Raw genomic sequence first — 14,823 nt, forward strand, 5'->3', positions numbered from 1 at the left:
AATGCCGAACTACGTCTTAGTCTAACTGAGTATATTGGCTCTGCAGTACCAAAAGGAACTTGGCAGAACTGCAGCAACTATAAGATTGACTCAAAGTTTGAACAACAAATGAAAGATTTAGTTCAGGATATGACAAAATATCTAATTCCTGGACTCATAACCGATTCAACCACATCCCAAATCAGTGATCTTATCGGCAGACTATTCTGAAGGTGTTCAATAAAGCAACAGAACGTGTTGCAAAAAGTGACACAGAGGAAATTGCAAAGGTAATCAAAATGAGCTTAAAAATAGCAGAACACAGTACAAACTTGGTTCAATTGGTTCAGTCCATTCTAACAGAGCATGTTATCAATGACATATTTGTCCTTGAATTAATAAATTAAATGGAAGAGCAGCGAAAAGATCTGGGGAAGTGTGACCAAGATGGAAGACATAACTTACTAGACTTGATTCGTCTAAAGGACGAGTACCTAAGCTCCATCTTGGACAGTGTCTCCCAAGCATTCATAGATGTGTGTGTCATATGTCTTCCTTTGTGAAGGGACCATTCAAGAAAAAGTTCAATGGAATCAACGGAAAAGTTGTCGGCAATATACTTGTCAGGCACAAAATGGAGGCCTTTTTCCAGGACCGGCAGCATAAATACAGTATGAATTCAGCCAGTCAGAAGACTGGGAAAGCTCTGTCAGAGACTGAAACAAAATAACTCCTGGCCTATGCAGAGAATATTAGTGATGTGAATCGACCAGCCTTGGCCCTGGACATTTATGTCCTCACAAACAGTGAATTGCTCCAGGGTCAAGCATCCGGTTCACGGTTGTGGATCAACATGGGAAAACACTCTGTGGAGTCCTACCTAGAAACTAACAGCTCAGCCAGCCAAATCACTCTACGGCTGACCAAAGAGCTTGAGAAAACTGACAGGTATGTGTCATAAACTGTGTTTATGCAAATTTCCCAAAATATGTATCTCTCCGATTGTGACTACATTAATGAGAACCAATGGTGTTCTTTATTTCTGCTCTTTCGGTGAGAAGGGAATCGTCTCTATAGTAAAAGACCGAATCCAAGGACTGCAGAGTCAATACAGTGGTCATTTTGACATCATCCAAGATGGCAAAGTAATCTTTGTGCACTCAGAGAACCAGAACTGCTTCTGTGCTGTGGCACAGGCAACGACGTCTAACAGGACAGAGGATGAGATCAAGCGGGAAGCTGTGAATCTATGAAACAGTGTTAAATACCAGGTACTGTACATGTCTTCTTGTAGTTTAATTACAAGTCTTAAATATGTAATTATAATCAAATCCATTAAAGGAACTAACTATCCCTAAAATAAAAATTATTACAAATAAATAAAGATGACAGATTGCACCTTTGGAGTTATTTATACCTGTTATGTCTTCCCACAGATTGAAGGGAACCTTCATGCTCATAGCGAAATGCTTCAAACCCAGAGGGCCTATGATGCACTTGAGAGAAATCATGGAAAATATGCTATAGTTGGAGGGTTCAGGCCGACAGCACAGAGGAGTGATGAGGGGGAATATGAGGATGATTTCAGCTCCATGAAGAAGAATCGCTATGGTTCCTCATCCTCAGGGCTAACTGAGTATGACATAGCCTATGTGTACCACCTTGGATTAGTTGGTCCTTACAAAAGGTAATTTTGTATAATATTTTTCGTGAAAATGCAGGCATCATTCAAATCTACCAGTGTAATTAGTCACCCTGCATTCATGGTTTTTTATACTTTAATATGTTTTTTTAGAACAAATATTGAAACATAAAGCATTGACATACCAATGGTGTAGATGTGCTTATACTTCAATTATACTACCATACTTAACCTTTCCTCTTCTATCCCCTCATAAGAGTCAAAAACACCAGACTGTTCCCTCATGACAAGGAGAACAAAGACCTTGTGGAGGCAGACCATATCCCACCAAAGGGTTCACTGCAGCTGGTCAGAAACCAACCTCAGATGAAAAATCTCCAACAGAAGAATCCAAAGTTTTATGAAATGATAACCAGCATTGGATCAGACCTAAATGGAGAGAACCTGCTCACCATGCGGGCTCTCAAGCAGTATCACAGGGCTGCACTGACCACTGGGACCAATAAGGAGTCTGAATACTGCAGGTGAATTCTCTTTTATTATAGGTGCAATCCATAGCTCCCCCTCCCCCTGTAATACACAATGTGTACGAGCTGAAATAAATACACACAGAAATAAACCTGCTTTGATTTCATTCAAGCAGGGTTCCTACCTGGACATATTCTTCATAGAGTTCTGACTTTTAAAGAAGACCTTTTATTTTGCTACAATGTGAACGGTTCCATTCTTGTGCTGTATTAGACATTTAATACTATCTCTGCTGCTTCCCTGCTCTGAATGTTCTCCATCTCTAACAACACTGTGCTTCTCCTTCCATCTCATAGCAAGCTGCTAGCGGATACACTTGTAAGCAGGGATGTGGAGAAATCTCGGAAGTTTTCTTTCATGATGGCTCATCCTATGGCTTCCGACCAGCTCCGAAACGACGCAGCTGATTGTTCTGTCTGTTATGTAGAAAAGACCTTTAGTGATGTATAAAACAGGTATATATCAGTCAAACATTTTTCAAGAATTTGTCATTTGAGTTTGCTATCTTATATATATATTTTTTACAGTTTTCTCATTCTCACAGAATGTTTTAATCCCTTAATTTGAAGATGTACTGTATGTTCATATTGTAGAAAAGCCCAATCCATTTACCCAGGGATATATTGGCATGTCTGCTGAAGGAACAGTGTCCTACTACAAGGCTGGCTTCAATCAGATTTTGAATCATCACAATGAAAAGGGAATAATCAACCAGAATGAGCTGGGGAGGCTGAAGTCCTGGGTGACCAATGACAAGTACCTAGACCAGAATACCCCAGAGTACATCGACACTGTAGGCTGTAATTCACTTTTCATTTTGTTTCATTCAGTACTGTATAGCCTACTCTAGGCTACTCAGTACAGAATTTCATTTCTCAATGTCATAATATTTACTCATGTCAAAAATGTTATGTTTTCAGTGTCTTAGTATTGAATTATATAGCCTACTTTCCATTTTAGTGTAGCCTAATGATACCATGTCAACATTTTATTCTCATCAGTGGTTTCACAATCAAATCATGGTCTCATTGGCAGTGTTGATCATACTATGTTCTTGATTGGTTTAGTATTAGATTATGGATGATTTCATACTTACTCAATACAATTGTAACACATTTTTGCATTCTCAAAAACATTCTGTATTTGAAACTATTGACTAACTGATTTAATTTGCAAGACTATTAGCAATGACAGATTACTTGGCCAGACACGTTTTGTGATGGTTGACAATAAATAAAAAACGAAGTTATGCATGAAAATGACAGACTATTGCTGTTCGGCAGACTGAACTTTCTAATTCTCAAAACTATTACTGTTTTGTCACTGTGACGTAGAAGTCTGTCACTGGCCGCGGGCAGCATTTGGTACTTTAACGCACGCACACATTCATTACTCCTCCCTGCTCCGTTATCAGATAAGTTAATGTGGGTCGACACACAATTTAACTTCTCTGTCTTTCTACATACATTTCACACGTATGTCAGTGTTCATATTTAATATATGCAATATTTATTATACTTATCGATGTTGTGGATGAGCGCTTTGTTTGTTTGTCCTGTTCCTCTCTCTCTCCATCTCGGTAGCTTCCGGGTATGCTGGAAAAGGACCCGAGATAAGGGAATTGGGCTGACTTTATAGTGCCTGTCCCAAATGGCTCATTAATGTAAATGGGCATATTGAAAGACTGTCAGTAGTGATGTCATTTTGTAAATGTTATGTTGTGATATTGTTTAAAAAACGTGTTGTAATGTATATCCTTTAGTATGTTTAGTTAATGGAAAATGTAGGTTTGTATAGGTAATTGCTTAATTAATGAGTGTTAATTGTTCTGAGGGGAGGGGCTAGCCCTACAAAAGGAGCCTCTCTTTCAGTTCATAGAGAAGAATTTTGGATCGAGCTGTGGATGGGGCAGCATTGTTTTTAGCTGGCCCATAAGGTATATGTTTGATGGCAGTACTGTTGTTTTTGTTCCGGAATCACTTTGTAAATAAACATCCTTGCACAGAAGAACTTTTGCTGCTCTGCCATCTTTTTTATTTTGATAGAGGTTAGGTTTTCCAGTTTAGCCTTCTGGCCTACTCTATGTGACAGTCACAGTCTTTATATACTTTTTCATACGTGGGTATTACATGTGTACAATGTACATACCTGCAATAAGCTTCTACCTCTGGTTCTTATGCCCTGTTCCAAACAACTGGGAACTCGGAACACGGTAATGTCCGACTTCAGTGGTTCAAGACAACTGGGAACTCGGAACGTGGTAATGTCCGACTTCAGTGCGTTCAAGACAACTGGGAACTTTTCTTTCCAGAGTTCTTAGTTGTCTTGAACACTTGGAAGTCAGATGTATTTGTTTCCAGTTCCCAGTTTTGAACGTGGCACCAGTTGTCTTGTAGGCACCATTATGAGAAAATCTATGGTCTACGCACCTTGCCCAGGCCAACTGGTTGTCAGCAGTCATAAAGGTTGTGTTCCCCTGCTCAGATGTTGCATGCATCAACCAATGGTTGCGCGCCATGTTATCAACTGTGTCATCGCCTAACCGATTGCTAGAAAATATGATGTGGTTAACTGATACTTACAATACCTATCCAGACGTAAGATCTGGCATGCGTCAGTAACGCTTGGAAAGAGGAGTGTGCCCTATGTAATAAATATGTCTAAACCCCACCCATTTCTGCAATTTCTCTTAATATCTGATTTTAAACCTAACTCTAACCACACTGCTAACATTATGCCTAACTCTAACCTTAAATTAAGACCAATAAGATACACTACATGTACAAAAGTATGTGGACACCCTTTCAAATGAGTGGCTTTGGCTTTTTCAGCCACACCCGTTGCTGACAAGTGTATAAAACAGCCATGCAATCTCCATAGTGACTTTCAACATGACACCGTCATAGGATGTCACCTTTCCAACAAGTCTCTTTGTCAGATTTCTGTCCTGCTAGAGTTGCCCCAGTCAACTGTAAGTATTGTTATTGAGAAGTGGAAATGTCTAGGAGCAACAATGGCTCAGCCGCGAAGTGGTAGACCACACCAGCTCACAGAACGGGACGGCTGAGTGCTGAAACGCGTAACGTGTAAAAATCGTCTGTCCTCGGTTGCAACACTCACTACCGAAATCCAAACTGTCTCTGGAAGCAACGTCAGCTCAAGAACCGTTCGCTAGCTTCATGAAATGGGTGTCCATGGCCGAGCAGCCGCAAACAAGCCTAAGATCACCATGCGCAATGCCAAGCGTTGGCTGGAGTGGTGTAAAGCTCACCGCCATTGGACTCTGGAGCAGTGAAAACGCATTCTCTGGCGTGATGAATCACACTTCACCATCTGGCAGTCTGACAGATGAATCTTGGTTTGGCGGATGTCAGAAGAACGCTACGTGCCCCAATGCATAGTGCCAACTGTAAAGTTTGGTGAGAGGAGAAATAATGGTCTGGGGCTGTTTTTTTGTTCCAGTGAAAGGAATTCTTAACGCTACAGCATACAATGACATTCTAGATGATTCTGTGCTTTCAACTTTGTGGCAACAGTTTGGGGAAGGCCCTTTCCTGTTTCAGCATGACAATGCCCCCGTGCACAAAGTGAAGTCCATACGAAAATGGTTTGTCGAGATCAGTGTGGAAGAACTTGACTGGCCTGAACAGAGCCCTGACTTCCACCCCATCGAACACCTTTGGGATGAATTGGAACACCGACTGCGAGCCAGGCCTAAACGGCCAACATCAGTCCCCGCCCTCACTGATGCTCTTGTGGCTGAATGGAAGCAAGTCCCCGCAGCAATATTCCAACATCTAGTAGAGAGCCTTCCCAGAAGAGTGGAGGCTGTTGTAGCAGCAATGGGGGGACCAACTCCATATTAATGCCCATGATTTTGGAATGAGATGTTCGACGAGCAGGTGTCCACATACTTTGTAGCCAATTTTGACTTTATTGAATTTATTTATTTGACTGCATTTACCCCCCTCCCCCCAAAAAAAGAAATTAAATGCTAATTAGCTGCTAACGTGGCTATGATAAACAACTACAAATTGTTAGGGTTGCGAAAGTTCAACTGAGGTAGGAACAATATCACACCTGAACTTGGTTAAAATAATTGTTTAATTCAAAAGTTAATAAATGGCAAATACATTTTTCGTATATACGGGTTCACTGCACCACCCCGCAGGGTGGAACAGAGAAGACACTTGTTCCTGACAAAGATAGTATATTCTACTCGTGACAGAGGTTAGTTCCCACTTCCGAGCCGGCCTGTCAGAGTAGAGACTGGGCGTGGTTTAGACTCACCCAGCCTATCGTTGATGTTGGCACATAAACTGGTCCCAGCTTCTTTGCGCTTTCTGGTGTCCTTTCGCTGTTGCTGTATAGATTACGCTCCTTCACCCCAGAGACTGGGGTCAGACAGTTTTATAACATTGTCTGAGATATCTGCACCTGTATACAATGTCCACTGTTCTCGCTTAAGGCTAACTACAGCTTTCCAGCACAATTATCTGAGCTAACTGTTACTTCCAGCACACACACACAGACACCCAGGCGCCCAGACCAACAGTTTGTCAACATCCAATCACATTTAATACAGTTGCTAATCACGTTTGTTATAGTATTCAATTACATATGATATAGTTGCTAATCACGTTTGTTATAGTATTGGGTTATAGTCCATTGTACACCACAATCAGCAGTCTCATGATTCACCCCCTCCTGTGTCTCTCTAAGATTAGCACAGTCTCGGTCACACAGTACAGCTTCACACTACTGATACATTTGTTGCATACACACACATATTTCATACACACACACATATTTCAGGCTGTGGCCTCATGGTTAGACAGAGCACTGGTAGAGACTAATAGAAAATACAGGTTCACATGAGTCAGTAATTCAAACTTTAATGCATAAGAAGCCATACTAGCTTATAGTTAGTTAAGCATGTCAAAAAACCTTATAAAACCCCACAATATGCCAAGATGATCTAGACTAGACTGCCGAATCGAGGCAGAGGTAAGAATCTCTTAACTATCTAATGTTAGTTAAATGTAGTAATGAATAAATTGACAAAATGGACAATTCCGTGAACTGTTTTGTGCAAGTTTTAAATTGACACAATACCTGTTAGCAAAGGTGTCAGCTAGAAATTACATGCAGGAGTTTGCAGGGATTTGTAATTTGGCAGGCTGTCTACATTGATGCTAATTAGCATTTTCTGAGAGTAAATAGAGATGAATACATTGATAAAAGTAATCCTGTCCGCGAGAGATTTACATGGTTATCAAAATGAAACACAGCCTTTATTTTAAGTGATTCTAAAAATCCCCTATGGGAAAAATGAATGATGGAAAAACAATTGGAACCATTTCCCTGTTTGACCGCTAGGTTTTATTGGTATTATGACATCTCCACCTTGGGGCTCTATGCTATCTGGGTTCCTTGGGAAGTACATACCCAATTGTAGTTAACCCTTACCGTAACCATTTAAATGTTAAGGTTAGGGTGTTATGTAATACTTGTGGTTATGGTTAAGGTTAAATTAGATTAAATCAGATATTTCTTTATTGTCAGATTTTCCCAGATATTTTCTTTACATTAGGGCCAGGATATTTGCTCCAGAGTGGCGCAGCGGTCTAAGGCACTGCATCTTAGTGCTAAAGGCGTCACTACAGACCCTGGTTTGATTCCAGGCTGTATCACAACCGGCTGTGATTGGGAGTCCCGTAGGGCGGCGCACAACTGGCCCAGTGTCGTCCTGGTTAGGGTTTGGCCGGGGTAGGGCGTCATTGTAAATAAGAATTTGTTCTTAACTGACCATGGGATCAGAAATGTCAGGTGCGAGAGAGGCAGGTTGAGGTTTCCAGGGTTAGAGTAGTGCAGAAATAGTTGTATGCTGAGGCAGTGAAGAAAGTAGAGGAAGATGGGTCAAGGGGGAGGGGTCCTGAAAGGAGTGGTGTGAGTAGTAGAACTGTACCAGTACAGAAGGATAGGACAACAAGTGATAAATGTTTCAGCAAGATTGGATTTAACATTTATAGCAATGGTTATCAATTGTACTGCAGGGATGGAACGTAAGTCACAGAAAATTGAGGTTGTGGTGGCAGCTGCAGAGAGGTGTTTGGGTGTGCGAGACTTGACATCAGAAGAGTTACAAGGTGTGTTAAGTGGTGGTGTCCCATCCTTTCAGGCTGTTGGCCTGAAGTAGGACTAAATATATTTAAATAGTAGGGTGGTGGGGTTTTAGTGAGTGTAGGGTTAGATTGGAAGGTATTTGTTGATCATTTATTATTATTATATATATTTTTAAGCAACCTATAAAGGAGTTATACTCCAGTCTAGTAGGTGCCGGTAATGCAAGGTGTGTTGGATGCCAACTGCCGTAAAACCTAATCGAAAAAGGAGAAGAAGAAGCCTTCAAATAGTTTACGTCATCAGATTGCGACATGATGACAGATGACTGAAATTGTCAGAAATACGTCTAGAAAAAATGATTTCGCATGGGTTTATTCTCTGGTTTAACTGACCTCTATTTCGGATACATGTGTTTTTAACGTTTGACTGCATTTTTGCCATCCTACGAAGAAATAAGAAACTAACTTTCGGCCTCGTAGCTACTTCCAGTTGCTGCCCCTGACTAAACTTCGAGAATATAGCTAGCTAGCTACCGATAGTTAGAATTCAGATGCAACAGTCCTCGAAAATGAACAAAGAAGGTAGTGTGTGTGTGTGTGTGTGTGTGTGTGTGTGTGTGTGTGTGTGTGTGTGTGTGTGTGTGTGTGTGTGTGTGTGTGTGTGTGTGTGTGTGTGTGTGTGTGTGTGTGTGTGTGTGTGTGAGATAAATTAACCAACTGAACAGACAAACATGGCTGTTGTCTTCATTAGTAGAGTACTACTGAGTAGGCTAGTCATTATTGTGACCCAGGACTGCTCTCCCTCACTCTTGTCAGAGTTGGTGGAGTACTTCAGGACCCAGATGAGGACAGACCCTGACATGGCCTCTGCTGTAGCAGCCATCCGCACCCTGCTGGAGTTCCTCAGACGAGACAAAGGTCTGACCACTCTCTCATTTCTGCCTTTTAGTCATACTAATGTCAAAATCATACCAAGCAAAATAGTGTGTTTTTGTCATACAAGTTTGGTATTTCATACTTTTATGACTGTTTCCCTGAATTGTTATGGAAGCGCCCATGATCCCCGTAATTCGATCTCTGGATACAATCGGCCCCTCCATGTTACTCTGTTCCCTGCTCAGGTGAGACGATCCTGGGTCTGAGGGAGAGCCTGAAGTGGGCCACAGACTGTCTGACGAGGGTGGACTCCTCTGTAGCCGTGTCCTCTGGAGGGGAGCTGTTCCTTCGCTTCATCAGCCTCACGTCACTGGAGCACCAGGTTAGGGCCATACACAGCCATAGACTACTGCACATACACATACACTCAGGTATTTTTGCCATGAAATAAAAACCAAGTGTAAATACTCTCCATTCTATCCCTTCTAATTTTGTCATTCTAATAGAAATACACCACAAATAGACTTCAGCTTATTGTCACTCGTTTATTTTATGAACAGAAAAAATGACTAGGCCTCACCTCAGAAGAGGTCAGAGTTCTCTGAAGGCCTCACCTCCCCCTCCATGTTTGTCTCAGGACCTGTCGCGCTGTAAGAAGGTGATGGAGGAGAGAGGAGAGCTGTTCCTGGAGAAGATCTCCCTCTCCAGAACCAAGGTGGCCAAACTCTGCCACACCTTCATCAAAGACGGGGCGGTGAGTGAGTCATGGCGGCAGACATTTTATGTCAAATTAAGTTTGGTAAACCTGATTTTGATAGACCCCATGTTGGTACCAAAAATTCCCCAAAATATAAAATTCCAAGAATGTTATAAGAAAGATGTATTTTTGAAGAACAAATCTTTCTTTCTCCCTCAGAAAATCCTGACCCATTCCTCCTCCAGAGTAGTATTGAGGGTGCTGGAGAAAGCTGCAGCCGAGAAGAAACGCTTCACAGTCTACGTTACAGAGTCCCAGCCAGATACAGCCGGGTGAGACACCACACATTTCCAAAGCAAACAAGTTGATGGGGGAACTGAACACGTAAGACACACACACACACACACACACACACACACACACACACACACACACACACACACACACACACACACACACACACACACACACACACACACACACACACACACACACACACACACACACACACACACACACACACACACACACACACACGCACACACACACACACACAGTTCGTGTGACATGTTGTCTGTCCTCTCCAGGAAACAGATGGCTGATGCACTGAGGAGACTCAACGTTCCTGTGACAGTGGTCCTGGATGCTGCTGTCGGGTAAATACTGACAGTACCAAACACTACCATGGCTTACCTTTCTTAATAAAGGTTAAAGATACATATTCCTTTCTATATCTTTCCACCTACAGTTATGTCCTGGAGAAGGTGGACCTGGTTATTGTAGGAGCAGAAGGAGTTGTTGAGAGTGGAGGCATCATCAACAAGGTGTTCTGCGAACAATGAACTCATAATAATAAAGTCAAACATGTATTGTAGTATGTAGCAGTGTGCAAGTGACAGTGTTGGTTGATATGTCTGTACAGATTGGAACCTATCAGATGGCAGTGTGTTCCAAAGCCCACAACAAGCCCTTCTACGTGGTAGCGGAGAGCTTCAAGTTTGTCCGTCTCTACCCTCTTAACCAGCAGGACGTCCCAGACAGATTTAAGGTGAGAATTAACCATTCAGAGCCTGCCAGCAATATATACAGGGCCTTCAGAAAGTATTCACACCCCTTGACTTTTTCCATATTTTGTTGTTACAGCCTGATTTTGAAATTCATTGTTTTGTTTTTTGTCACTGGCCTACACACAATACCCCATAGTGTCAAAATGGAATTATGTTGTCACATTTTTTACAAATTGATTCAAAATTTAAAAGCTGAAATGTCTTGAGTCAAAGTATTCAACCCATTTGTTATGGCAAGCCTAAATAAGTTCAGGAGTAAAAATGTGCTCAACAAGTCACATAGTAAGTTGCATGGACTCACTGTGTGCAATATAATACAATTATTTTTGATGACTACCTCATCTCTGTACTTCACACATACAATTATCTGTAATGTCCCTCAGTCGAGCAGTGAATTTCAGACACCGATTCAACCACAAAGACCAGGGAGATTTTCCAATGCCTTGCGAAGAAGGGTACCTATTGGTACAGTGGCAAGGAAAAAGTATGTGGACCCTTAGGAAATACCTGGATTTGTGCATGAATTGGTCATAAAATTTGATCTGATCTTCATCTAGGTCACAATAATAGACCAACAGTCTGCTTAAACTAATAGCACACAAACAATTATACGTTTTCATGTCTTTATTGAACACACTGTGTAAACATTTACAGTGCAGGGTGGGAAAAGTATGTGAACCCTTGGATTTAATAACTGGTTGACCCTCCTTTGGCAGCAATAACATGAACTAAACGTTTTCTGTAGTTGTGGATCAGACCTGCACAATGGTCAGGAGGAATTTTGGACCATTCCTCTTTAAAAAACCTTTTCAGTTCAGCAATATTCTTGGGACACCTCATGTGAACTGCTCTCTTGAGGTCATGCCTCAGCATCTCAGTCGGGTTGAGGTCAGGATTCTGACTGGGCCACTCCAGAAGGCGTATTTTCTTCTGTTGAAGCCATTCTGCTGTTTATTTTCTTCTTTGTTTTGGGTCGTTGTCCTGTTGCATCAGCCAACTTCTGTTGAGCTTCAACAGAAAGCCTAACATTCTCCTGCAAAATGTCTTGATAAACTTGGGAATTCATTTTTCCATCTGATAGCAAGCTGTCCAGGTCCTGAGGCAGCAAAGCAGCCCCGAACCATGATGCTCCCTCCACCATACTTTACAGTTGGGTGTTTTGATGTTGGTGTGCTGTGCCTTTTTTTCTCCACACATAGTGTTGGGTATTCCTTCCAAATGACTCAACTGTAGTTTCATCTGTCCACAGAATATTTTGCCAGTAGTGCTGTGGAACATCCAGGTGCACTTTTGCAACCTTCAGACGTGCAGAAATGTTTTTTTTAGACAGCAGTGGCTTCTTCCGTGGTGTCCTCCCATGAAGACCATTCTTGTTTAGTGTTTTACATATCGTAGACTCGTCAAGAGGTGTTAGCATGTTCCAGAGATTTCTGTAAGTCTTTAGCTGACATTCTAGGATCCTTCTTAACCTCATTGAGCATTCTGCGCTGTGCTCTTGCAGTCATCTTTGCAGGACGGCCACTCCTAGGGAGAGTAGCAACAGTGCTTTCAACCGTGGGCTGATGAACATCAAGGCTTTTAGAAATACTTTTGTAAACCCTTTCCAGCTTTATGCAAGGCAACAATTCTTAATCTTGGGTCTTCTGAGATCTCTTTTGTTCGAGGCATGGTTCACATCAGGCAATGCTTGTGAATAGTTATAAAAAATAAAAATAAGAATAAGAATAAAAAAATATTTTTTTTATATAGCAAGGCAGCTCTAACTGACATCTCCAATCTCGTCTCATTGATTGGACTCCAGGTTAGCTGACTCCTGACTCCCATTAGCTTTTGGAGAAGTCATTAGCCAAGGGGTTCACATACTTTTTCCAACCTACACTGTGAATGTTTAAATGATGTATTCAATACAGACAAGAAAAATATAATAATTTGTGTTATTAGTTTAAGCACACTTTGTCTATCGTTGTAACATAGATGAAGATTCAGATCAAATTTGATGACCAATTTATGCACAAATCCAGGTAATTCCAAAGGGTTCATACTTTTTCTTGCCACTGTATATGTGTAAAAAAAAAAAAAAAAAAAAAAAAAAAAAAAGACATTGAATATCCCTTTGAGCATGGTGTATCAATACACCCAGTCACTACAAAGATACAGGCATCCTTCTTAACTCAGTTGCCAGAGAGGAAGGAAACCGCTCAGGGATTACATCATGAGGCCAATGGTAAGTTTAGAATAGTTAAGAGATTTAATGGCTTTGATAGAACTGAGGATGGATCAACAACATTGTATTTACTCCACAATACTAACCTAAATGACAGAGTGAAAAGGAAGCCTTAACAGAATAAAAACATGCATCCTATTTGCAACAAGGCACTAAAGTAATACTGCAAAACATGTGGCAAAGCAATTAACTTTTTGTCCTGAATACAAAATGTTATGTTTGGGGCAAATCCAATACAACACATTAGAGTACCATTCTCTATATTTTTAAGTATAGTGGTGGCTGCATCATGTTCTGGGTATGCTGTAATCGTTAAGGATTTGGGAGTGTTTCAGGCAAAAACATTTACGGAATGGAGCTAAGCACATGCAAAATCCTAGAGGTTGTCTGCTTTGCACCAGATACAGGGATATTAATTCCCCTTTCAGCATGACAAAAACCTACAAAAAACAAGGCTAAATCTAGACTGGAGTTGCTTACCAAAAAGACAGTGAATGTTCCTGAGTGGCTGAGTTAGTTTTGACTTCAATCTACTTGAGAATCTATGGCAAGACCTGAAAAATGGTTGTCTAGCAATGATCAACAACCAATTTGACAGAGCATGAAGAATTTAGAAAAGAATGGGCTAATGTTGCACAATGCAGGTGTGGATTGCTTAGAATTACCCAGACAGACTCACAGCTGTAATCGCTGCCAATGGTGCTTCTACAAAGTATTGACTCAGGGGAGTGAATACTTATATAAATGTAATATTTCTGTATTTAATTGAGTACATTTGCAAAAATTTCTAAAAACACGTTTTTACTTTGTCTTAATGGGGTATTGTGTGTAGATGGGTGAGGGATTATTATTCATTTATTCCATTTTGAATTCAGGCTAACAAAATGTGGAGTAGGTGAAGGGGAATGAATACGTTCTGAAAGCTCTCACTGTATGTTGTGCCATGGGCTGATTGGAGATACACACATGCAATTCAAAATTAAGTGCACATCTCCCATTGACATTCGTGTGTAACTTATGATGATTATTATGCCGATTTGGCTCCATCTCATGGTGCGTCTATCTGAACTGTCTTTCCATTCTCTCTAGTCCTCTTCAGTATTGTTTAACCCATCTCTCTCCTCTCTGTGCAGTACATTTTCTCTCTAGTCCTCTTCAGTACTGTTTAACCCATCTATCTCCTCTCTGTGCAGTACATTTTCTCTCTAGTCCTCTTCAGTATTGTTTAACCCATCTCTCTCCTCTCTGTGCAGTACATTTTCTCTCTAGTCCTCTTCAGTACTGTTTAACCCATCTCTCTCCTCTCTGTGCAGTACATTTTCTCTCTAGTCCTCTTCAGTACTGTTTAACCCATCTATCTCCTCTCTGTGCAGTACATTTTCTCTCTAGTCCTCTTCAGTACTGTTTAACCCATCTCTCTGTGCAGTACATTTTCTCTCTAGTCCTCTTCAGTACTGTTTAACCCATCTCTCTCCTCTCTGTGCAGTACAAAGCCGACACCCTGAGGACTGTGTCTGACCTGTCAGAGGAACACCCCATGATCGACTACACCCCTCCCTCCCTCATCACGCTCCTCTTCACAGACCTGGGGGTCCTCACCCCCTCTGCCGTCAGCGATGAACTTATCAAACTTTATTTATAACAGTGCCTTAAAACAAAACACCTCAATAAAAAAGGGACACTGA

The 14,823-nt window shown here is 41.2% G+C and overlaps 1 protein-coding gene and 1 long non-coding RNA gene across 2 annotated transcripts; one reads left to right on the forward strand and one right to left on the reverse strand.

Moving 5' to 3' along the window:
- Nucleotides 1-2,140: 2,140 nt before the first annotated feature.
- On the reverse strand, nucleotides 2,141-3,745 carry LOC129868627 (uncharacterized). Its single transcript, XR_008761786.1, has 2 exons — nucleotides 3,668-3,745; nucleotides 2,141-2,583 (listed from the first exon to the last, which is right to left on the reverse strand). It is a non-coding gene; the product is annotated as an uncharacterized LOC129868627 (long non-coding RNA).
- A 4,821-nt stretch (nucleotides 3,746-8,566) lies between these two features.
- On the forward strand, nucleotides 8,567-14,823 carry LOC129813441 (translation initiation factor eIF-2B subunit alpha-like). Its single transcript, XM_055865777.1, has 9 exons — nucleotides 8,567-8,856; nucleotides 9,091-9,192; nucleotides 9,396-9,532; nucleotides 9,788-9,904; nucleotides 10,067-10,179; nucleotides 10,435-10,503; nucleotides 10,596-10,671; nucleotides 10,770-10,895; nucleotides 14,625-14,823. The coding sequence occupies exons 1-9, from the start codon at nucleotides 8,826-8,828 to the stop codon at nucleotides 14,778-14,780; spliced, it is 927 nt and encodes a 308-aa protein (XP_055721752.1). The 5' UTR covers nucleotides 8,567-8,825; the 3' UTR covers nucleotides 14,781-14,823.

Source organism: Salvelinus fontinalis, chromosome 2 (genome assembly GCF_029448725.1).
Source record: "Salvelinus fontinalis isolate EN_2023a chromosome 2, ASM2944872v1, whole genome shotgun sequence".
Classification (NCBI taxonomy): Eukaryota; Metazoa; Chordata; class Actinopteri; order Salmoniformes; family Salmonidae; genus Salvelinus; species Salvelinus fontinalis.